The 24,474-nt window shown below is 38.5% G+C and overlaps 2 protein-coding genes across 2 annotated transcripts; both read right to left on the bottom strand.

The window, feature by feature from the left end:
- Positions 1-11,325: 11,325 nt before the first annotated feature.
- gxylt1a (glucoside xylosyltransferase 1a) lies at positions 11,326-19,766 on the bottom strand. Its single transcript, XM_080027271.1, has 8 exons — positions 19,414-19,766; positions 18,826-18,918; positions 17,679-17,862; positions 17,253-17,384; positions 16,909-17,160; positions 16,345-16,468; positions 16,066-16,238; positions 11,326-13,050 (listed from the first exon to the last, which is right to left on the bottom strand). Exons 1-8 carry the CDS (start codon positions 19,626-19,628, stop codon positions 12,889-12,891), a joined length of 1,335 nt encoding a protein of 444 aa, XP_079883397.1. The 5' UTR covers positions 19,629-19,766; the 3' UTR covers positions 11,326-12,888.
- Positions 19,767-20,283: 517 nt separating this feature from the next.
- Positions 20,284-23,302, bottom strand: LOC307250871 (YY1-associated factor 2-like). Its single transcript, XM_080028134.1, has 4 exons — positions 23,168-23,302; positions 22,735-22,860; positions 21,819-21,971; positions 20,284-21,715 (listed from the first exon to the last, which is right to left on the bottom strand). The coding sequence occupies exons 1-4, from the start codon at positions 23,251-23,253 to the stop codon at positions 21,475-21,477; spliced, it is 606 nt and encodes a 201-aa protein (XP_079884260.1). The 5' UTR covers positions 23,254-23,302; the 3' UTR covers positions 20,284-21,474.
- Positions 23,303-24,474: the final 1,172 nt, after the last annotated feature.

Raw genomic sequence — 24,474 nt, 5'->3', positions numbered from 1 at the left:
GCCTAGCTGATGGGAAGAACAATCATATTTTATCAGCTGTGTGATCGCTCTTAATGTGTGTGGAGGACGTGCACATTACAGCTATCACTAGGAGTCAGGGAAATATGAAGGAATGCTGTTGAGGATTAAATGGGACGGTGCTCTTTGTGGACAAGCCGTACAAATGCCACACCGTAAAATTATGATTAGGGGAAGTCATCAACCCAAATGTTAATTGAATTTGGAACTTGGATATAACCCTGCATAGCTTGGGGTTTTACACTGGAAAAAAAATGCCAATTCAAAAATAAGTAAAAAAAAAAATAAACAAACAGCAACACAAGGTGTATTTCACTAAAAGAACATTTGCCACTGTTCTAGATTTAAGATAATCAACTACTTGAAATAAGATAATGAAGTGATATCTTGATCTTGAAGTTAGCTAGAAATACACATGTTGAGCATCTGTTACGAGTAATAGGAAGATATATAGGGGAAGGTGGGGTGATTTGTGCATTTTGGAAGTTGCAAAACCCCTTGTTTCTAGAAAACCGTGGAAGAAATTGGAAATGTGACCACATATTTAAGAAGAGCCATCCATTTGACTCATCCTGTAAAGAAGGGAGACACAAGGAATAAGATATAAGCACATTTAAGCTCAAAAAACTGTGTTTTGCCTTTCAAAGTAAAATTTCCATGATCAAGGTTTTTTGATTATTGTGTCTGAACAATTATAGACACGTTTGAAAACATTTGACACATGTTTTAGTGCTTTGGTATGCTACACTTTGAGTCTATATAGTTAGCACGATGTCAACCCTAAATTGCTGCATCATGCCTATTATCCAAAATTCTGGGGATGGGGTGATTTGTGCGCAAGGGCCTGGGTGAGTTATAAGTAAGTAAGTAAGTAAAATGTATTTATAAAAGCACATTTATGACAGTTTGCACTGTCCAAAGTGCTGTACATAGTGCATTCAGTAGGTAAACAATGAAGGTAAAATAACAATAACCAAAATAAAAGACGTAAAGCCCATACATCCACATAAACACAGATAGTAGTGCAGAGGTAAGTAAGTAGTGCAGAGGTTAATGGGGAGGAAACACCAGGGTGTACATATGGGTTTTGAGCCTTGATTTAAAGGCAGAAATGTAGGGGGAATCACATTTGTCAGGTGGCAGTTGGTTCCACAAGCACGGAGCAACTAGTGCAAAGTACATTTCTGAGAGTTGTGCCAGTGGCATGGCTGTATACGCTGGTCACCAAAAGAAAGTGATTGTCTACAGTAGCTCAGAAGAGAGTGACATCTCAATTCCACTTAACGACACCACTGATGAGAGTTCAGATGGCCAGAAAGATGATGATGGTGACTTTGTCATTGTGACAAAATGACGCACAAATCACCCCACTACGTGGGGTGATTTGTGCGACAAGACAACTTTTTTTCCAAAAGCTATATTTCTTAAACAGTTTATTCCAGATCCAAAGTTTTTATTGCCAGGGATGCACAACATCCTGAAATATATGTACATATTTGAGTTGGAGACATAACTGTCAAGGCCTCACTTTAAAATCACTTTGAGTAAAAAGTTGCACAAATCACCCCACCTTCCCCTATATATTTTTTTAAGATTTTTTCTTTTGCATTTTTATGCTTTTTATTGATAGAGTAGAGACAGAGTTGAAATGGGACAGAGAGAGGAGTGACATGCAGAGAACGACCGCGGGCTGGAATCGAACCCGGGTCCGCTGCTGGCCGAGGCCCATGGGGGGGACGCCTTACCAACTGAGCTAAAGGCGCCCCCATAATTGTGTCATAGTAAGCCAGGTTTATAATCCTGATTTTTAATTCCAGCGTATTGAATTTACAAGTCCCTATAGCTCACTGAAATGTTGCTTGTTTAGGTAATTGTGTATATATATTAAAGGTGGGGTAAGCGATACTGGAGAAAGTTTGTTGACAAAATAACTTTTTGTCAAATCAGTGAATATTTCCTCAAAATCTGTATCCTGCCCGTAATGTGAGTGCGCTGAAATAAGGCTGGTGTTAATACACAGTTTAGGCTCAGTAAACTGGTATGTAAACAAAGGGAATGTAACATGCCCATTTACAGAGCCTAGGCTGTTTATTTATACTAGATTTGTTTTCATCACAATCACTGTATGGACAAGAGGCAGCTTGCGAGGAGATATTCACTGATTTGACAGAAATTGATTTTGTCAACAGAATTGCTCACCCCACCTGTAAGCATCATAAGATATTTTGACTAGAAATTAGACCAACGTACTTAAGATACGTAAGATTTAGAATTTTTGCAGTGTAGACCTGTATATGTTGCTGAGGATGCATGAGAACATGGGGTTGTTAAGTTGATAGTCCTGCTAAATTGTCCTGTTTCCCATAACTGTGCATCTACACATGTTCTAATGAAATTAAAGGAAAGTGCAGTGGCGTGGAAGGTGGTTCAAAGTGCATGAAGCCAAGCCAAATTATGCTTTTATGACTTTTCTGCTCTGGTGCTCAAAAGTGCTGTTCATTAGAAAGCAGGGCAGGAAATGAGTGCAGTAGAAAAGCATCACAGAAAACTCTGCTGCATTATAATGCATAATCAGGGAGGGTGCCATCATTTCATAATGCATGACAAGCCGCTGGACACCTGGAAGGTGATGTCTGCATCTTTCATTTAAATTTCAATGTATTTGCATTTAATTCATACGGTTCCTGTCAAGTTTCCTCTTAATTTTAAAAATCAAGAATGAGAAATATTTTTCACCAGTACACTTGATCACAACCATTTATTTTTGAATTAGAGTAACAATGTGGCTAAACTAGGAGGTTATGCAGGTTCTCAAACAATCTTAACAAGCCAGATATACCAGTTGTTTACTCATCTCAGTGCAAACAGGAGCCGGTCATAAAACTGAATTAACTAAATGTCTGTGTCCACTGTAATCAGCTCTACACATACAAGCCCTCACACAATGATATCACTACAGCATATATGCCAAACACTCTGAAAACAGCTTACTGTGCTAAAAATTTCCCAAGTAGGACAAAGCTATGTGCAGAAGCATCACATTTGAGCCTATTCTCTTAAACGCAGGTTTTCATAAATGAATAAGGGGTTTGTGTACTTTCTTATTAACAACACAATGTATATATATATTTTAAGCTATGGACACGTGGAAAGCCCAGGGAAAATTAGTATGACGGCATGAAATATATGTATCGATTAAAAAAAAATATGTTTTTAAGGGTTTTCACCCTAAATCTCCGAGATATAGACTAACATCAGCAGCCTGCTCAGGGGAATAATTAATCATAAGAAATGTCTTGAAAGGTTTTAATAGAAACATCGAATTGGTTTTGCCGCCGGGAAGCCATCAGTGTCTCAACTCCAAGCCCAGACTCCTGCATTTTCTGAACAATGCAAGCTTTGTATCTTTCTTTAGTTTCCCCTGTTTCTCTTCTGTAAGTGATAATTAAATAGTCCCATACAAAATACACACAAATACAGAACCGTTAATTGCTTTGTGCTTTTATGAGTTATTTTGCAGGTAAACATAACCCAAACAAGTAGTAGTAAGTGAAGCCTCTCAGCGGTGGTATAGTTTATGCTGTCTGCCCAGGTATATAACCTTCATTCATGACCAACGGATACTAATTCAAATAGTATACAGCTCTGGAAAAAAATTAAGAGACCAGTCTGGATTTTTCTTATATCTTCATTGGAAATACTCTTAATGACAGTATTTTTGGGGGGGAATTTGGTAGAAATGTTGTCAGTAGTTTATAGAATAAAACCAAATGTTAACATATACATATAAATAGTAAAAGACACTGAATATTTGGAGTGGTCTCTTAATTGTTTCCAGACCTGTATATTCTTTCTATTTATTGTCATCTTTGTTAGAAAGTATACTGGCTTGGTAGAAGAAACACATTCCTACACAGTGAGCCCTGGAAAATGTTGATTATATGCTTTGAGAATGATGCTGCTTGAGGGTCCTGTGTCTCTTTGACTGTTAAGCCGAACGTCTGTTTGCCTGATATGAGTTAACAGTAGCTTATATTTAAACAACACAATATATATCCCCCTGCCACAATTATAGCCCCGATTATTATATCAGTGTTTGTGTGTCGGTAAAAGATAATCGTTTGAGAAGCTTCCTGGATTATCCCCCAATGTCACACAGTGGCCTGCAAACAGGATTAGAACTTAATCTTTTTATTAAATTGTCATTCACATGGTAAATAAAGTTGTAACCGTTTTGCAAAGTAAAACCAGCCTTTATCAGAAGTGTCAAATGTTACCTGCATAGTGCATACATTTGTTCACGGACACACTCATTCAGTACATATCTAGAAATAGCACAAATGATGGACCTTAAATTGTTGGTTCAAATAATAAGAGGTTAACGGTGTAACAATATTCAAAGTAACCCTCTGAGACTTTCCATGTTAATTTTACTTTATATATACGTAAAGTGTGTTACTGCAACAAAAGTAATACAAGCTCTGAACACTAGAGTGCAAATGTCTCCCTTGTGTAAGCATTTAGAATTGACTCCACATCACAGCCCTTCAATTGATTTCTCCCAAACACCTTCATAGGTAGAATATTGAGTGAACGGAACATTGAATTGCTGTCGGGTATAAAGGTAAAAGGAAATCCATGCATGCAGGAGAGAGATAATGAAACGGAGTGAAGTCAGACCCTTAAGGCACAAACCAGTGACTCGCTCTTGGTCCCATGACAATAAAGATTTCCCCTTAAATTGAAATGTGGTTATTCTCTTCTCTTGACGGACAACGCTTTAAATAAAGGCAGGGCCAGCTCTCTTCCTTTTTGAATTCCCCCTACACAGTATAAGGGCCACTTCATTTTTAAGTATTTTATGTAATGGCCACTTTTCTGTGAAACAAACTCCTAATGTTATTGCCGATATGATGTTTTTTTTTAACATAAAAGCAATTATATTACCAAATGGCAATTTTTCCAAGGAAGCCATTTGATTTAATTTGCCCTAGTTATAAAGCTATGACACAAGATGGTTTGGTAGTCAATATGCGTCTCAGAACAAGATGATGGACTAACACATTCACATATATAGTTTGACCTTTTAGTTGGGGCAAGTTAACATTGAGTCGGAACAGACAAACTCAGGTGCACTCTGACCCTTTGATTGTGACATTATGGCAGCAATGGAAATAATTCACTCAAGTGCTGTAGTGTATGTACACATTTAAGGTACACATTTTCTTTTATTATGTTACTTTAAATACCTAACTTTTTCTCCACTTCTTTGGTTTTGTTTTTCGTTTGCATTTTAATCTTTCCTGTCCCATTAACCATATCATATGTCACATCGAATGTATCTTGTAATCCTAACTACCAACAGCCTATGCAGTAGTCAGTAGCTCTACCTTGACCGGCTTCAACAACAAACTGTATTGTTGCATATTTACAGTTTAATAATGCCATAATGCTTTATGGAAGTTTAAGAAACATATTTAATTACATTTGGTCTATTTGTATCTTTTGCTGATAACACTTTTGTACTTTTGACTTTTACTTCTAATGGATACTTTTCCCTGGAGAGGTGAAGAATTGCCTAAGTACGGTAGTTCACTTACAGAATTACATTTGCTTCAGTCAGAATGAGATTTTCTTGAGAGATATTCAATCAAATCGTCATGTAATCCACACTCGCCGACTATCAGTCATATCAGTGGAAAATTAGGTCCCCCCCATCCCTCCAAGCATTCATAAATAATGATAATGACTTACAGGAGCTTTGACGAGGAACCATCTCTGTGTTTTGGTGGTCAGAGTGCCCTTGAAAAGAACAAGAGGGTCTGAAAAATGGCCTTCTTGGAGCAATTTGTGCTATATTCCTTAGTTGAAACCATGCAGCTCATTATGCATTTTGGTAGCTTGGTAACCTTAAATTGCATTGTTGCTGTAATATGTCTGATTAATCTATTTCAGTGTTACAAATGCCTTAGAGTGCAAGAAATAGAATGCTAAATTAGTTTGGTTTTTTGTAATAGGTTTCACATGAGGGGCACGTCTACTTTTTTGCCCCAGCTCATTTAACACTTCCATCACTGCCAACAGTTCATGAGGTGGAGAGAGATTGGTGGTAAATTGTGGAGTTTGGAGAACAGCCCATTTAGCCTCGGGGATTTCCTCTGAATATGCTTTCAACTTGAAATGCAAAGTACTTCTCACTTCTCTGGTCTCAAACCAGCCTTGGAATTCCATCCATTTAAAAAAAAAATAGTTTTGCACTGTCTTAGCCACTTTTCGCCCAAAGTTCTCATTTGACTTTGCATGTTTTTCAAGGTATACAGGGTTTGTCCTTTTCCGTGTAAGAAATACATGTTGTGGCAAATCCATCATGTGTCTTCGGCTGTCAGACTCCGGGGGAAAAACAATTAAAGGTTCCACACACAGGTCGAGCTGCTCCAATAGTCAATGAGGCAGCCGCCGTGCGTGGGCCTAAGGACAACACATTCATTAAGAAATGCCAGTGAAGGAGGGATGCATGTGGAAGACAATTAAATGACCTACCGTATATGAGGTCGAGGAATCAAGGGACTGGAAAGACTGAGGAAAAAAATTATATGATATGAAAAAAGTGGAGCACAGAAGAAATTTTGCTCAGTTCACTGTAATTATTAAGCAATTAAAACTACAGAATATGTCAGACACTAAATTCAAAATAACTTTGATCAGGGGTTCCAGGAGAACATCAGTAAACAAAACAAAGTCGACAGTAATACACACAGACAAAACCGTGCATTCATTTGCATGCAAACAGACAACACGACAACATTCTTGACATTTGGCCAAGCCACAGACAATTTATGGCCACTGATGCTGCCGTCATATGCTGGTGCATGAAAGTGGATGCCCGTAATAGTCTGCACAGTCAATCAGTTACCATGAATCAGACGCTCAGTCCTTCAATGTCACTTGTCAGTGATGTCAACAATGCAATCAAGAAAGTGCGATGTATTGAATCACGGGGCACATTGTTCACCAACAATCCTTTGCATGGCATTGATTTCAACCAATAGTCCTTAAGCCCTCAGGCACTGGGATGTGGCTCATTGATGAGACACTCAGGGGAGAGAAAAAAAAAGGTCAGTTGAAGTGATTGATACACTCTTTTATGAGTGGTAATACAGATGGTATTACTTGTGCATTTTGAATGCTCTATCTCAATGACATTTGTTCCAACTGGGTCATAAAAAGCCAATTTGAGAGTGAGACTGAGTAATGACGTCCTTAGTTTTGTGTGTTTGTAAATTAGGCATCTAGAGAATATGCCATGCTATCTTATATGTGATGGCAGCAGAGGCGGGAGCCCTTGTGGCATCATGTGGTAGCTCTTTGAGCTGTTGTTTATGGCTGTTGAATGAGAGGAGAGGGGATATGGATTATTTGTTGAAACATCGATCCGCGCAGTGTAGCAGTAAGACAGCGTATCATTAATCCAGCTCACCTTCTTTCTCTTTGAAGAGTAAATTCTAATTATTTGCTAGAATGGAATTTGAATTGTGAGTTACGAAATGTTATTATTTTTTTTAAATGTAGATAAAGAAACCTTTTTTAGTGAACACCACTTACTATATTGCCCCGACTGAAATATCTCAACTACTATTGGATAGATTGCCATAAACTTTTGTAGACATTCATGGCTCCCAGGCTTCGAGTGAAATGGGTCGATAACTATTTGGATGGATTACCCTGAAATTTAGGGCAGACATTAATGCCCCACCCAGGATGAATCGTAATAACTTTGGCAATCCCCAGACTTTTTATGGAGTAATTTTATTAGGTCTAAATTAGAACTTGTCCGATACTTTTGTTTTGACGGTATACAAAACTAATTTTCAGAAGTCTCAGCTGTAGTTTGGGGTGTTTGCTAAATAGAGATGGTTGCATAAATACAAAACATGGTAAACTTGAAAACATCTGCACCTGCTAAACATTGGCAGTATAGCATTGTCTTTTAGACTATTTTTGCCAATGATCACTTGCCATGCTTAAATTGTGAAGAAGTCTATCAATTATTGTAAAGTGACAAGGTGTTCATTTATACTTTCTGACTCCGAGCCTTGAACTAGGGATTCAATTCTATTTCCAAATGCATATGTCTTATCTTCTTCTGCTTACAGTGGCAAATTCACCTCTCAGCATGATACTGAGGGATCCATGCATAGCTAATGCGCGGCGGTAAATTACATTAATTGTTTTAAACCCTGACATATCAGCACAATTATACCTGTCTCAGCAGTGCTGGCAAATGTATTATTGATCAACATGCTCACTGGTTAAATGATATGCTTCTGCAGCCGGAAAGGTGGGGAGCAGAGAGAGAGAGAGAGAGAGAGAGAGAGAGAGAGAGAGAGAGATATGAACAGATTTTTCAACCTTGTCCATTCAACTGTGATAAACTTCTCCCTTTCTCTCATGGCGGCTCTGGTTTGCCACCTCGTTCACTTTATCAAAATGACACGATACACAGCTCACTGTCAGTTCCATGTCTTAACTAACTGGAGTATCTTCCTCAGTCCTCACTCAGAAACGCTGTCTCGCAAAATGAGCCAGTTGAGGATAAGATATTCTTTTGAAGGTACCCTTGATGAGTGAAACTTATGTCTCGACACTGATTGAGTAATGTTTCTATCTATGAAAGCCTCAACAGCCCTTGTATTTTATCCAAATTGTTCGCCTGGCAGCCCTCAAAACATATTGAGTTTTACGACGCTTTCCAGGATCATAACATAAACTAACATATATTGCTGGATTATATTTAAGCTTTTAAGGTATGCACAGTTACTGAAACAGTTCAATAATAAAATATTTTCTTTCATGTCTTGCCTCGGTTACTCTATCTGTGAATTTCTGCTTTTTTCTCTTCACTCTAATCTTCTTCGTCACCTCGGCTCTGCTACACTGTCAAAGATCTTTTTATTAATATAATTCTCTCATCTTTTTTTGTGTTCTTTCCTTTAGCCTACCAGTCCTTGGAAGCTGTTCTTTAAATATAATTCTCTTGTACAATCCATAACCTTAAAATCACAAAAATGTTCCTGTCCTATCTATTTTATCGCTAAAGTCTTTCTGTTTTTTACGGCATAAAATTTAGTTCAAACAGATTTCCCTTTTATTGAACTGCATGAGTGCTTTTGAACCACTTTTATTATTCCCCATTGGAAGTCATTTCCAGCAATACGACTTTGATGAACCCACTCTACCCTACCTGGCCAGCATGCACATCAACAGACATATTCCAAGGAGGACACATTCATGCATTTCTAACAAGCCAAATGTCCAGTCATCTTACTCAGACGATGTTGAAGATCAAAATAGAGCTAAAAAGACAATGAAAATTAGACTTAGATTCCTCAGGTGTCTGCAAACAAGACATGTTGCTCAGTGTTGTGCGCGAGACTTCACTGTAGCTTAACTTTTTTGGTGCACTCTCCCTACTCTTATATTCTATCTTTAGATGCATGGCAGTCTTCGGCTTTCAGTGGAAAAGCTCTCAAAGCCCACTGTACACTGCTAACTGTGCACCCAACAGTAATCGGACACAATTTGCAACTAGCTGGTGAACATATGTGGAGCATTAGCAGCTAAATAGACACATATTTCCCTCAGGAATTGGTGCAAATTGATAAGAGCGCTATAACATGAGTTAATATTGGACTCACCGAGGTAAGGTGGCCAAAATCACTATACCAAATGAAAAATAATGCTGCAACATGCTGGTTGTCTAAATAGGCGATTGTTGCAAGTTCGACATATACAGTATGATTAACTTCTTATAGAAAACTGTATGCATGCATCCTCATTACACATTCTGCAAAATTCTAGTTTAGGGGGGGATGATGATGATGTATGCATAGTTATTTAAGTAACCATGTTTTTTTTTTTTTTACATCTGGTTACAGATGTTCCTGTCATCTTTGAACTCTCAAAGTACTCTGCACAGAACTGGGGATGATGTAAGCTTCACACTCTCCTCAAGTAATGAAGATGTTGATGACTTTGCACTGCCTGATATTGCATAACCCTTACTTTGTGATCCTTTTTACTCCGTGTTGGGCCATTTCCCTCTGACTGCTTTAATTTATGCCTGGGTTTTCAAATGGCTATCGAACATTACGGGGGCCAAGTGGTGCTGGCCATCACATGCATAATCCATTGGCAGTTCCGGTTAAACCTCGACCACTATTATCCTCAGGGGGAGTGAAACCAGGCAGTAGCAGCATTAGCCCTTCCCCTCCAAAAACAGTATGTGATTTGCATATTGAAGTTGTAAACATCTATCTCACTAAGGATTGTGCCTGAATTTATTCAATAATATCACTGAGCATTTCTCTGCAAATGTATAATCACTTAATGGGAGAAATACATTGACCTCTAATGTTGTTCTACACAGCAAACCAAAACATGCTTAACCCCTTTATTAGCTTCTATGATGGAGATCATCTATTACAAATAAGAACCAGAGGTAATCTATATTCCTCACCACCCCGCAGCATATCACCCAACCTTGAGTGTGAGTAACAATGTGTGTAGTGATCTACCAGTTCAAAGCATAACTTTACCAATTAAATCAACTTTTAAGTTTAACTCTGGGATTGCTCATTAGTTTACAATGCAGTAAAATAACTCATTGTCTAATTTGTCACTCTTCACATTGTAAATCTGGGCTGTAGACGTAAACTGTAAAACTTGTGTGGGGATTAATCGTGTTTTCCACACTCACTGGACACTGTTTTTTTCTTAGACAGAAAAATGAATACATCTTACAGCTCCGTCATCATGCATATGTGTTGGTTATTCCAGGCACGTCTGTCAATCTGCCTGTGAAATGGAAGAGCCAGGGGCTACTGACCCGGACACATGAGCTCCTCTTTGGTAATCTAACAACACGTCCCCAAGTCTTCACACTTGCACATTAATTTCAGATTTCTGCTGCCTTCTAGGACATGGCTTCTTGCTCCATCTTTGTGTTGAGTGAGTGGGCAATAGTTTATGCAATATGGTTATGATGGTTGATGAAAAAGACAAAGGAGTTTGAGTCAATCTATATACACCAGAATTGATTTGCCTTATTATTAACACTTAATTCATTTATCTTTCTGCAAAACTTTTAGGAGACTTCATGTAGGCATATTTGCAACCCAAAATACTGTATACTCACTTCTAAAGCAACACCAGGAAACTTCAAATCATATCACATACTTAAGAGCCGTGTCATACTAAAAATGCAACCTTAATTCAAGCATTAGTATTAAAATCATAGGCACCATTAGAAAGTATTTATAATAAAACATTTATTTCCCATTCGTTTGATTTACATTTGAATGCCTATGCTGGCTTTGTATTAAAACATTACAATCACAAACATGATTTTGTCTTGTTAAAAATATTCAGTTTCTCAAATCAATAGTGCAAATGTTTGATAAAGCAGATTTCATGACACTAGCTGGCTTCCCTCTGTGACATTGTTCCAGTTATAAGAGTGTAAACTGCTATTGCTTATGCTAATGAAATGACTTAAAATGCTAATACAAGATACAGAAAACTAAAACTTAAGCAACTCCCATTTCAGAGTACATGAAATGATAGCCTTATTTCTAAGGTCGACATGAAAGTATTCTCAATGAGACTTTTTTGTTTGTTCAATACAAAATCGGAGAACTTCCCACTAACTACCGAAATAACGACAACCCTTTTTCATGATACACAGCAGTGACAAAAACACTAGTACAAAGCCTGCGTATACAATTATATTAAAACTCTGATACAATACTCTCAATAAAACAGCATATGTAAGTACCCCGCTGTGTTTCTTATTTCCCCAAAGAAATCTTTACAAAGTGATCATAGGTTCTATCTCGAAACAGTACATAACCTGATTGTCTAGAACACACAGTAAGTGCCCTTGTCAGATATGAATATTAAAATCTCTACAGGGCAAAGTGGATTCAGAGCATTTCTCACCATGGTTAGAAAGTGCTTGTGAGAATATATGTTCGTTGGAGTGCCAGATGTACAGTACACCAACATCGGCTCTTAAAAATAAAAACTATAACCGCTTCCACAGATTACCATTCCCCATGTCTTGATAAGCAGTTTGTAAACAGATGAGGGCTCAGTGTTGACCTGAGTCTGTTGGTCTCCACAGGAGTGTCTTAACCCATTGATGACGGCTGCTGCGCGATGCCACATTGGCTCTCCTGCCTGATGCTGCGTCGCGCAGCATTATTACTTTATCTAATTTTCATGGCATTCCCAGCATAGAATGCACTGTCATTGGTTCAAATACACATGAGGTGGGTTTTGTTGATTTTTTTAAGAACACGTGACCACCCAAAAGTTGTGTGGTTTGCCGAAAATCACGTCAATCAAAAAAATAAAAAATAAAAAAATAAAACAAAATAATAATAAAAATACGCCGGCTATGTCGGCGACAGAACAGTTAGTGGCGTTTGGTGCGCAGAATCAAGGTCTACTATAGACTACTGACGAAAATCACACAACACATTGCATCTATTTATTAACAATATTTAATAATTTTCTAATTCATCTAAATTTGACGATTTTTAGAAATATGTGTTGGTGTGTAAGCGCTAAGGGAGCATGTTTAAATAAAACCTGTGAACCTTAACTTTTAAATGTATTTTATTTCATGTTTCTATGTGCTACACAGGCTTAGATATTAAGGTTTTGGTAGACTTGACAATTCGTACTATTTTTTCAGAAAACCCTCAGGCATTAAGGACATGCATCCTAGATTGCCATAGTCATCAATGGGTTAAATCAAAGTCGCTAATCAGCCACTAATCATGGAATGTTAAAGCGCTGTCCTGATCATCATCTCCCCGCTGTGACATCTTGCTGAATAGACACAAGGCTTTGTCTGAACTTCTTGGTAAACAGGTGACTGGCTCTTCCACAGTACGTATGTTTGGTGGTCTGTAGCGAGGCTTCCAGCGGCTCAAGCAGTGACGTCTCCAGGTTCTCACCGAACCGGTACTGGGACGAGGAGAAAAACGCAGGTATTATAATTTCTCATTTCAGGCGGGATCAAATTTTATGACACCTTTGTACACCCACACAGTAATGTGTCACTGGTGGCTGCACCCACTTTAATTTTAGCTCTACACCTGTTGAATATTGCATCGTGACTGACTGCCTTAATGGGACGATAAGAATTGCCTTTAAACCACACAAATTAAGTGCCGCATTTTATCTCTGGCAGTTCAAGACAATAACATTTGATTCATATCCGTCAATCCAGACAGTGTTTGGATGATGGATATCTATCGCAACCATACACGAATGGGCTCAGTAAGGCGTGACCATTTTGAAAAAGCTACAGCTGCAGCATTCCAGATATGCTTCTTTATTGTATGCTTTTGTGTGGAAGTGAACAGCACTTCTAGCTCTTCAGCCAGTTAATATAAGCAGCTTTTGTCAGTTTATTAAAAAAAATAGACGCAGGCCTTTTGTTTTTAATATTGAGGTGAGGCACCATTATTTTATTGCTCTAGTAAATAAGAAAGGATCACTATTTTATAGCCTCTCATTTGACTCGCGTTTCGCCAGGCATTAGGTTACTCAAAGCACACTTTCTTTATTATCCTTCATATACTGCAGCAGGCAATAAAGCACCATTAACAGCATCCTATTGATTTTTATGTGGATGCTGCTGGTGCGTTGTCCACACAGCCATCATGATGTCTCAAACTAGCATCAGCACTAAACATTTTTACTACTCTTCTGTGGGCTTGGCTGGGTAATGGTAGTGCCCTTTATTGCAAGCTCCCGTGCAGGCTGGGAGAGCCTGCCTTGGGGGCCGGGCTGACTAAGAAGCTCTTGGTGGGCTGGAAATAAGAGTTTCCTCCAGAATTGCCTGCTCCGGGCTTTAGGAGGCCGTCCTCAAAGGGACTGAGTGGGAACAAAGTGGGAGGGGGCCTGATAAGCTGGAGGAAAAGGAAGTAGTGATAAAAATTTAAAACAAAATACAGCTTATATGACAACAAAAGATGAAACATTTTCCAGTTTTAACTCTTTTCTGTCTGAGCCTGTATCTTACTTGTATCTGCTTAAAGGTGGAGTCAGCAATTCTAGAGAATGCTTGTGGTCAAAATAGTTTTTTTTTTGGTCAGAATCTGTGAATTTATTTTCATGATGTGCTACCTGTACGTACAGTGTGTGTGTGTGCGCTGAAAAAAACCTGCTAGCTATGGTGGGCCCCTTTTGTTTACATACCAGTTTACAGAGCCTACGCTGTGTATTAACACCAGATTTTTTTTTCTGCGCACACACAGTATGGACAGTCTTTGGGTTGTGAGGAGATATTCCAGATTTTGACAAAATGTGATTTTGACAACAAGCATTCTCCAAAAATGCATTCCCCACCTTTAATACAGGACACATCTTATATTTACTACTGACTACAAAGCCATCCTCAACCTCCTAAAATCAGGTGGAGACTGGTTTGAGCTGTCTGAAATGCAGTGTGTGTGTTTGTGCTGTCGGGAGAGACTGATGGAGGCATGAGGGCCGAGTGCCCCATAATGAAGCCTGCTCGTTTACCTAATGGCTGAGAACATTGCCCGCACTGATAGTGGCTAGGCTGGGCCCTGTGGCGGTAATGGATGGAGACCAGCTAATGAAGCTTCCCTTACTCCCCCGATTGCTGCCTGCATGTTGACCGGTGTGCTGAAATCAACAAAAGCAGATCGAAGGCAAGCCGCAGCAGTGAGACGAGGGCTCTCCCGGCTGACTTGCTTGCTCACCGATGATGCATGTGTAGTGGACTTTTAAGCTCCAAAAGCTGGTGAGGCATTTGGGGGTAATTGTGAGAGATGTCATACTTCTTCAATCTTCATAGACTGGTGGCAGCGAAGCGATGTCGTTGCAAATGTTTTTAGATTTTACAGAAGAGACAGCCAGACCCCACCAACTGTTACAACAAAGCCTATGCACAAACCCAGGAGCAGGATATTAAAGATGACGGTGGTGGTTCTATATTTTTAGCACAAAACCAACATTGATGCGCTGCGACAAACAAATATTGTCTCTGTGTCCCAATTCTGATATATCCAACTTCCTCTATGCCATGAGACTCCATTGTTGTCTAAAAACCAAGAAAAGGTTGCACTGACTGATATGTTTCTTTATTAAAATTACCAAAGACAATGTAGTTTATTTTGAGCCACGGTAAATACTAACTAGAGCAAGTATGCGGGATGTTTTATTTTAATTGTGTTATGCTGGAAAGAAGACATATGCAGTAGTGAAAATATTCAGAATAAGACGGAAAATGATGTTTCATAAATAGATTAAATTTTGTCAATAAATCTTTGACATGGGGGCATTGACCGAGTTAAAAATTATCTTGAATTGGCCTACCATTAACGATACTGAAATCAAGACTTTTTTGACGTGGTATATTATGAGACCTGCATTAGTAATGTACCAATACAAATTTCCGAATTAATGCCTTTTATAATGTGTAGATGTGTATAAACTCTTCAACAAACTTTATGAATACATATTAGTCTTTGAGTTGACATCATCTCAAGTCCAGTGGTTGTAGAAAGATGGGGTTGATTTGTCGGGTTTGTGAGAGATGAAACAGGATGACGGACATGTTTACCAGGCTATTGATTAAGCATTGGGGGACGGAAGTATCCATAAGAGAAAAGCAATGACCTGGAGTGCCTATTGATAATGTAATGACTAGCAAATGTTCCTCCAAATAGTCTGCTCCACCTACACAACCCCACTGTAGAGAAACAGAGGCGCTGGAACAATTAAAAGTCTATTAAAATGATCACTCCTCACTAGGATAAACAATGCCTTGTTTGAAATACTAAACTTTTGGAAGATTAATTATACTCAAGTCTATTCAGAAACTTTTTGCATAGTGATTAACATAGTGATTGTTAACAAAAAAGAACCCTTGAGTAAAGACAAGTTTCTTTATGTAAGGGCTTCAGAGAAACCACAGATTTCTGATTAGAGAGAGTGTGTCTCTACCTTTTGGATGGCCTCGTAGAAGGCTCGAAACGCTGGCTGCTTGTCATCATGGTAAACTCCCCTGTTACCATGGAGAATGAAAACCCCTTCTTGTTCAGCCTGTTGACAGTTGCTGCCGTAAATACAGTGGTCTGGACGGTAGTTCCATTGGCAGGGGAACACATAAAGGCTTTCTGAAACATGGCCAGAGAACACATACGCCGTTAGTGAAGCTTTGTTTTTGTCCTTAACATCACCATTCATGGCTAGAACCAAAGCTGTGTACATGGTTACGCATACCTGGATTATGGTGAAATATGATATTAAGAAGGTCCTGATCCCCCCACGTGATATTGAGTTTGTACTTCTGGAAAAGGGGCATGAGAATTTCCTTCCACTGGAGTGCAACTGTGGTCATGTCATTCTGGAAGGGAAAAAAAGCAATCAAGAGATCATTCGTATAATTTTGAATCCGAAAACTAGAAAACCTGCAATTCAGGGAAATGTATCCTTTTGTAAATACTTCACATGAACTCTTAGAAACTGTTTTCATCTCTCAAATCGACTGTTGTCAGTGTGACGATTTAGAAAGAATTACAAGAGTGACCTCAACTGGTGGATATTGGTGGTACAGCCACTCAGTGCAACTGAGCCAAATGGTTCTCATACACTGATTTTTATTTTTTTTTCCTTTTATACATTTAAATTATAAATATTTCCAATCTGCTTAATACTCCTTGATTTTAACATGAGTACTTATCCTTAATCTGTATTTTAATGTCAGATTGGCCATGAATAATACCCTGGTATATTAACTTTGCATTGACAACATTTAGTACAAAAAATAATCTACCTGCACATTACCTTAAAATATGTATCCCTGAGGCGCGTCATGTTAATGAGCATGACCCCTGAGTTGATGCCTGTTTTGCCATAGTAAGGGTGGCGGGCAAAACGGTTGTACCAGCCGATGCGTGGCTCCTCGTGCTCTGGAGCCATGGCGGCTAATTGGCTGGAATTGAACTGAGAAAGGAGGGCCCAGATGTCCTCTACCGGCTGCAGAAAAAGGATATCCGTGTCCACATATAGCAAAGAATCCACCTCCTTCAGAATCAGCTAGAAAAACAGAGCACAGAGAACTTATGAACACATTTTGAAAGTGAGTCATTATTCCAGGTTATATGCATGAAAAATGATTTTGGACCTACTGGCAGGAAGAGCCTCTGAGAGGCACAAGGTTTAAAGAGCTTCTTCCACTCATTGGCATTCTCCTTGGGGAAAGTGATGGGATAGATGGTGAAGTTAAACTTCTTCTGGACTGTCCTGGGCCAGGAGTTCAACTTTTGGAAAAGATAAGCACAAAGACAATTTTGACTTCAACTACATCCATCTGTAGGATTTAACTATTGCTCTTTAAAAAAACAATGGACCTGTCTTTGGGCCTAAAAGTGAAAACTTCTTGAGAATGCAGCTTTTTTTACTGTAAAAACCATTCATGCCTGTAGTATGGCAGAATGTTTCTCAAACGTGCACTGAGTTTAATTGATTTTTTTTTAATATAACACCTTCTTAATGTGATTCTATGAGCCAGTTAACAATGCCACAAGAAATCACTTTCACAGATTTAGACTTACAGCATGTCTGAAGCCGTCATGTAGTTCATCCTCAGCAAAGATGTGAAAGTGCAGAGGCTTTTTACTGATGAGAACAGCAGACTTCAACATGGTGAGAGTCTCCTCTAGCCTAGGCCCACAGGCCACCACAGCCAGGTGACTTCTCACATCACTGGCTTTCTTGACTGCAGAGTCTGACTTTTTTCTAAGAACCAAGACACATGAACATGAATCAGTATAATAATCCCTTAACTTGTATACACTTACAACAGCATGGATACACTGGATGTGGTAAAGAAGAAATTAATAAAGGCATCTAGAGGCTCAGAAGACATGTCCTCAGGCATGGAGGGTTAGAAATGTCATTAGGGTTAATGCAAGGGTGAAGAACAGGACATCACTCATACTTTGTGTTGCCTTCCAGCAATCATTCTAAACTACTTATAGCAAATTTGGAAATCGGAATGCAACCCGTCAGACATTTCAAAAAGCGTTTAGCTCATTTCCCATTCCGTAGCCTACATCTCATAGTATAGCCTACATAAACAATTACAATTGAGAACATTTTGTTAATGTTGTACAACAAGGTTTAAGTTATTGTCTATTCAACATGAAGACGCCAGGCAGTACAAGTTAAATCAATGTTAGCAAGAAATCCTCAAGTAAGCCCAAAAGCCTATTTTATCATTTTGTTTGCCAACAACTAGACTTTGATCGAGTACAACTTCTTCACCACCTACCTATTACTGTGGTAAGAGTCATGCAGATAAGATATTGGCCTGTGTCATGGTGTATACGTGAATTTCAATCTATGACTATTTACATAGAAAGGTTAAAAATATATTGTAGGAGAAAATACCTTTGACCATGTTCATGATGATGTGATTGCTAACTGAACGTGTCTTCAAGTGAGCAAGATGTTTGGTTTCTGAGAACTGATTGTCCTCATAAATGCTTTAGATACTTTATTCATCCCTGAAGGGCCATTTTATTGTTACAGTAGCAAATAATCAGAATCAGGTATCCTTTAAAGATTAAAAATGTGCACAGTGAATTTCTTCTTATTGAAGTGTGTGATATGAAGTAGGTGATTTCTTGTTAGTGGCAGTCTATTGAATATTAAAGAACATCAACATCGTTTTACAGAGGTCCACAAAATCAGTCATACCTAAGAGATGATTCCAATAAGCAGTTCACTCCACAAACATCAGCAGGCAGTCTCCAATATGGGTTCCAGTAAGAAACTGACAGTGATTTACACCTGACAGAATAAAAACATCACCTTTGGGATCTTCAACGTTTAGATTAATCTTGGACATCAGAACTATGCTTTGTGTGTATTGAAAAATTAAATACAATTTAAAAGCTACTGGGCAATGGGCATCAGAATCAGTTCGCAGCATATAAACTACGGTAGCCTATATGGTTAATACATTATAGCTAACAGGTGGAAGCTATTATACTTTTTTTTCTTTTACGACAACGGAACTTTGCAAACAGCACAAGTAGCCTAAAGTATGTAATAATATATTAAGTTAAATTACTATATAAACAATGTTAGCTAAAATGAAATAGGATTTACGAATTAGCTATGTGGTTTTAACGTTAGCTGAAGCAAATCAACAAACGTTTCAAAGGCAACATTATTATTGTGGGCCAGCTAACGTTATAGCAGCTGCAAATGTTGCCCTAATTACTAGTGTTAAGTTACTAATGTTGTTAACTTTGAAGGCTGGGTGACGGATTAGCTAGCTACCTGTCGACCCCTTCACCGTCTCGAGGCCCCGTCAGTCCTGGCATTTTCCTGATTAGATGCCCGGTGTCATGACGGCTCCTCTCGGCTATCCCCTGCTCGTTCAGGTTCCACTCGTCTCCGTCCTCCAGGGTGGAGGCTAGTTGACTGAACACATACAGCAGTGAGAAGAAGGTGAACGCCGTACACAGGAGAAATGCGTGAAGGTAGCATCGCATTTTGCGTTTTCAAGTAGTATGCGCTAGCGGAACATTTTGTATTGGTCGTAGTTACCATTAGATATAATACCGGCTAACTAATCTATCTCATAAATCAAGTCAGAAGGTAAAGTCTGAGGAACCCAGTTGGTGTTGACAGTTTGCAGCTCCACCCACCTCTGTTGCACGGTTGTAATTATCATACTGTATGGTCGTTATGTGTCAGTACACAGTGGGTAAAGGTGACAGCTTCATTATCAGATAGTAAACTGCAGGCAGCAGATTGTTGAGTAAGTAAGTAGCCTACATAAATTAATCATAATATGTCACACATGATGGGAACCTTTAATGGTTGGAACAAATGGCTTTAACTCAAATAAATAGCCTAGCCCCAATTAACCCTATTGATAACATAGGCTAGTTAAAAATGAGGATTGCGGAAGTGGTATGCACAAGTCAACACTCAACACAAATGTAATGCCCTCCACAAACACTTTTACCAAGGTATAAGCACAGAAGGTGCCTTAACCTGGGTAATAATAGTACTAGGATGTACTGTAATAACTAGCCTAACAAAAGCACCAAAGGATGTGTAAACTTTGATTCTTTATTATAAAACAATGCACCATATTTTATACTTGATCACATTTAGTTTGCAGAGTAGGACTAATTGACAGTAAAAAAACAAGTAGAAATGCTGTCTCTGCAATGCAATGAGGGAATGGTATAACGTAGCAGGTGGCAATACTCTAGGCTTACTAAGTTGTTACACTAAGTAAATGTTATCAGTTACTTTTCACCACTGTTTTAGGGCCTTCCTGATAGGAAACAATTTGTAGAGAACTAAAAGTGTAAGGAACATGGTGGAGCAGGTTAATAATAAAGCAAACATACATTACAGGGAAATGTGTGCAACTTATTGACCTTAACTAATAAACAAGTTAAATGCCAAATATATTGCCTTATATTGTTTTTATGGAACACATCAGTCAAGATGTTCAAAAGGTTAAATTCAAAAATTAAATCCACCAACTATGGAAAAACAAAATTAAATAAAAGATTTAAGGAAAATAGACGATCCAATAAAAAAACCTTCAAGAAACGCATGCGTCTACAAGATTGTTCCTGTTAATAATGAAAAAAATACATATTCAAGTATCTACAGCTTATTTTATTCAAAATTATTTTACAATATAAACAATTCTATAGATTAATTCATGCTTAACTATCAAGTGAAAGAGAAGCATAGTTTGAATATTTATTCAGTATTTTTACTAAATTATTCGACGGTAAAACAATAAATGGCATAAAAATGAGAGCTGGATAAAACCAGTTACCAACAGTGTTATGATTTACTGATAATGGCAAAGTGGAAATAATGCTGCAATTTCTTTTCTCACAAACACAAGATGCCATTAAGTGCAAATAATGATAACAAAATTCAAGGAAATACTACAATTCTGAGATGACTTCATAATTTCTTTCATAATGCGTCATCTATTCTGTGCAGCAAGGACAGACAGACAGACAGAGTGGGATGCCGAGGTGTCAAAACCCAAGTCACCACAACACGTGGCACAGTTCATCTGACATCCGGTATTTAATGCTATGGTTCCTTTTTTCACTTCATCATGATAGATCTTGATGTGACAGTTCTCCGAGTTGAGCACACAGCATACATCCTTGCTCCTGAATTCTTTATCATCGTGGGAAGGCAGTGAAAAAATACAGCTCCAAACGGAAGTGAATGCTATCGTATTGGCCTTATTATATATTATATATATAGTAGTATTTAAAAGAAGAATCTCTGGTTGAGGCCTATCAGAGTGCAGTTGAATGGGTTTTGTAGACTGGGGAGTTGTGAGGGTTAGTGAGTTTCTCCATTAACCGGCGACCCCTCCCTGTGAGGCGAAGAACACCTGGACGCCCCTCGTTCAGTGTTATCAGAGCTAGAGCCACTGTGACTGTGTGGGTCTGCTAAAGCAGCACCTGTTGAAGGGGATACGGGTTTGGCTTTCTCCTTAAAGTCTGTGATTATTACAGTTAAGTCTCCAACGGTGACCTCTAGATGCTGGGCGCTGCTCCGGTCTATGTTTTTTAACCTGGGCCTAGTAAAAGAGACAAACAGAAAGAAAGTGGATTTGAAAACTCGCAGACCAGTGAATATGTTTAAACATTCTGCCGTTACCTTTGAAAACATTAATTCTTTACCTCATCTTTTTATGGCTTTTCCTTTTCAGTGTTGGTTCTTTATCACTCTTTTCTTTCTCCGATTTGTCTTTCTTCTCCTTTTTGGGGAGAGTGGGTGATGCAAACTGCTGGTTTACCTGCTGTGCAACAAGCTGAGCGACGGGCCGTGGTTTCCTGAAATAGATGCACAATATATAGTTATTTATTGACCTTATAATTACATCTATGTCACTGAACCTGTGGCAAGGGTGATCATGTGGGTTGCACTGCTAAACAGTGTTCCTATCTCAATATGACCTGGAAAGAGATGGGGCCTTAAAATAAGAACTGAAAATAAAAATGTCTGGCTAAATCTCAAATCTCAAAGTGCCTAAATCTCTGACATAAAGTTAACACAATCTTAAAACAGTTTTCAGATGCCTATATGTAAATTAAAAGGGGCTGTGTTTGCTATAATAATGACCCCTAGTCATACTGGTTGTCAAAATATGCCTTCCTAATGCAATTTGCAATTAACTTGAAACAAAGGGTAGATACATTTTTTTTCAAAAACCTTGGAGTGTCAGTGATGTCAGTCAGACTTTCTCCAGCACTCTCATTGCGCAGACCTATGTTATTAATACTGCAAATTTGGCAATGTTATGGCTGTTATCTACTTATTTTTTCAATGGTCTGGAAAACAGTGGGTTTTAACCAGCTGCCTGTGAGAAACACCTCACGTTTGGATTACCATAAAGTAAGCTTCTTTTTTCCACACATGCATGCTAAACTCCAGAAATATTAGTATTTGTATGGTTGTGCTACAAAACTTGAATCCAGTGCAACTTCAAATGTTACAATGTTTGTGGAAAATCTATTTTTATCAACATCCACATAATTTTTTTTTAATGCAATATTAAAATATTCCTGCAGTGCTACGATTGGCAGTCATTCTTACCGAGTTGACGTCCCCTTCCTGACATCACACATTAAGCACTTGAACGCCTCAGCAGTGTTCCTGTATGTGCAGACGCTACAGTCCCAGTACCCATCGTCGGGGGAGGGCTTGGATTGCCGCTTTGGCCTTCGGACAGAAACAAAACAAAACCACTGTGATATCGGCATATTTTCAATGAGCACAAGTGATTGAAACGGAAACCTTTTACATACAAATAACCGCAGCAGGAAAGAGACTATTCTACAAGGTCTCCTCGGCTCAGAAGTGAGCCATTCAATGAGCACGGAGCAGCCAGTTCAAACAGGCAGTTTGCCCCATATTAAACCAGCAGCATATAGCCGCCATGAACAGTTCAGCTCCATCCATTGACCGAGCTTTCTGTTCTCAAATGACCCGTTAAAGTCTCAATGCAGAGATAGAAGCGACCGTTTACCTTGTGGGGCTTTTCTTGTCTCCCATCTGAAGAAACTCGGACTCGCTGGAGTTAAAAGGGAGCAATGTTACAGGTGAAAAACGCATTTAGCTGCTTCTCAGCTGTCGTGGAAACTCCTGTCGAAGGGCGGTCACGTGACACGGGTTCACCCAATCACTTGTAATTTAATCACAACAGAGACGGCAATGAATGTGACACGACATTGATTAAAAAAGGTGCTTTGTAAATTGTTACAGCACCGCGTGAGGAAGCTTTATGGAATGCGGAAGTTTAAAAAAGGTGTGTAAATCGGCACTCTGCTGAGTGTTAAGGAGAAATGTATAGGCTAACAATTGTTTGAAATGTAGGCCTATTCAATGTTGGCTGATTTCTTTATATCTCACGCACGCACACACGCACAGAAATAAATGCAGAGGTAAAATAATAATAAAAACATACTGTTTCTGGAGTAAATTAATTACGTTGGCAATTTATTACACAGTGCATGAGGGTTTATATGAGCTGAGGTTGAGATTCTGAAATTGGTCATACACAAGCCTTTGCCAAGTATGATGCCGCATGAACACAGCTGTAATGAAACCCCGAATGGGCCAACAATTTACTCAATTTGCAGGGATATACACAAACTTTACTGAGGGATATAAAGTGGATTATATATCTATTGATCAAATGTCCCACACGTTTATAAACTTGTCAGCATTAGCTACACATTGACAATCTACAACATCAAACATATCAAATATTGAATAACAATGTATGTGTGCTTAGTAGTCCACTTATTCTGATTGCAGGATCTCCTTTCGCAGCACAGAGGTGAGTCATTGTAGAATGTAAATGATCATTGCTTTGTAGAGGAATACGCTTTGGTACCTGTCCTAATTAATAAGTAAAGTATAATAATTAGCAATTGTAACACTGTCAGGGTGCATTCTGCCAGAGCTACTGCAAAATTTAATCTTGATTACCTCAATTTAAATACATTAAGGCCTACCTTTAGTTGACTATTTTAACACTTTTTTTTACTACTCTTACTGATGTAAAGCATCATCCATTTCTGATTAAGGTTAAAATAACATAAGACATATTGGGCATTCCCATCAAACATCAAGGGACTATGCAATAGGGTATTAAATTGAGGTTTAAAGGTCATTATTTTTTTAATGTATTTATTTTTCTCTGTCCGCTTTGAATGTGAATTCAACAGGGTAATGATGTTTCATACTGCGATACAGACAGTAGGCGGCGTCATACACTTGAAAGTTATTTTTATAGTCCGCCATTAAACGAAGAAGAAGATTCCCATCAAA

This window comes from Ammodytes marinus (assembly GCF_949987685.1).
Source record: "Ammodytes marinus genome assembly, chromosome: 5".
Lineage (NCBI taxonomy): Eukaryota > Metazoa > Chordata > Actinopteri > Uranoscopiformes > Ammodytidae > Ammodytes > Ammodytes marinus.
Note: the sequence above shows the minus strand (reverse complement) of the source record. Positions and strands in the feature narration are given on the sequence as shown.

What these genes read in the sequence shown, in the direction of transcription:
- gxylt1a (XM_080027271.1), bottom strand. Translation starts at nt 19,628, where the DNA reads ATGCGATGCTACCTTCACGCATTTCTCCTGTGTACGGCGTTCACCTTC. An exon ending in TTATTGGAATCATCTCTTAG is followed by an intron (nt 17,863 to 18,825) that starts GTATGACTGATT and finishes CTTGGTTCTTAG; the next exon opens with AAAAAAGTCAGACTCTGCAG. An exon ending in CATATTTCACCATAATCCAG is followed by an intron (nt 16,239 to 16,344) that starts GTATGCGTAACC and finishes GCCATGTTTCAG; the next exon opens with AAAGCCTTTATGTGTTCCCC.
- LOC307250871 (XM_080028134.1), bottom strand. Translation starts at nt 23,253, where the DNA reads ATGCGTTTTTCACCTGTAACATTGCTCCCTTTTAACTCCAGCGAGTCC. An exon ending in GACAAGAAAAGCCCCACAAG is followed by an intron (nt 22,861 to 23,167) that starts GTAAACGGTCGC and finishes TTCTGTCCGAAG; the next exon opens with GCCAAAGCGGCAATCCAAGC. An exon ending in AGGAAGGGGACGTCAACTCG is followed by an intron (nt 21,972 to 22,734) that starts GTAAGAATGACT and finishes CATCTATTTCAG; the next exon opens with GAAACCACGGCCCGTCGCTC.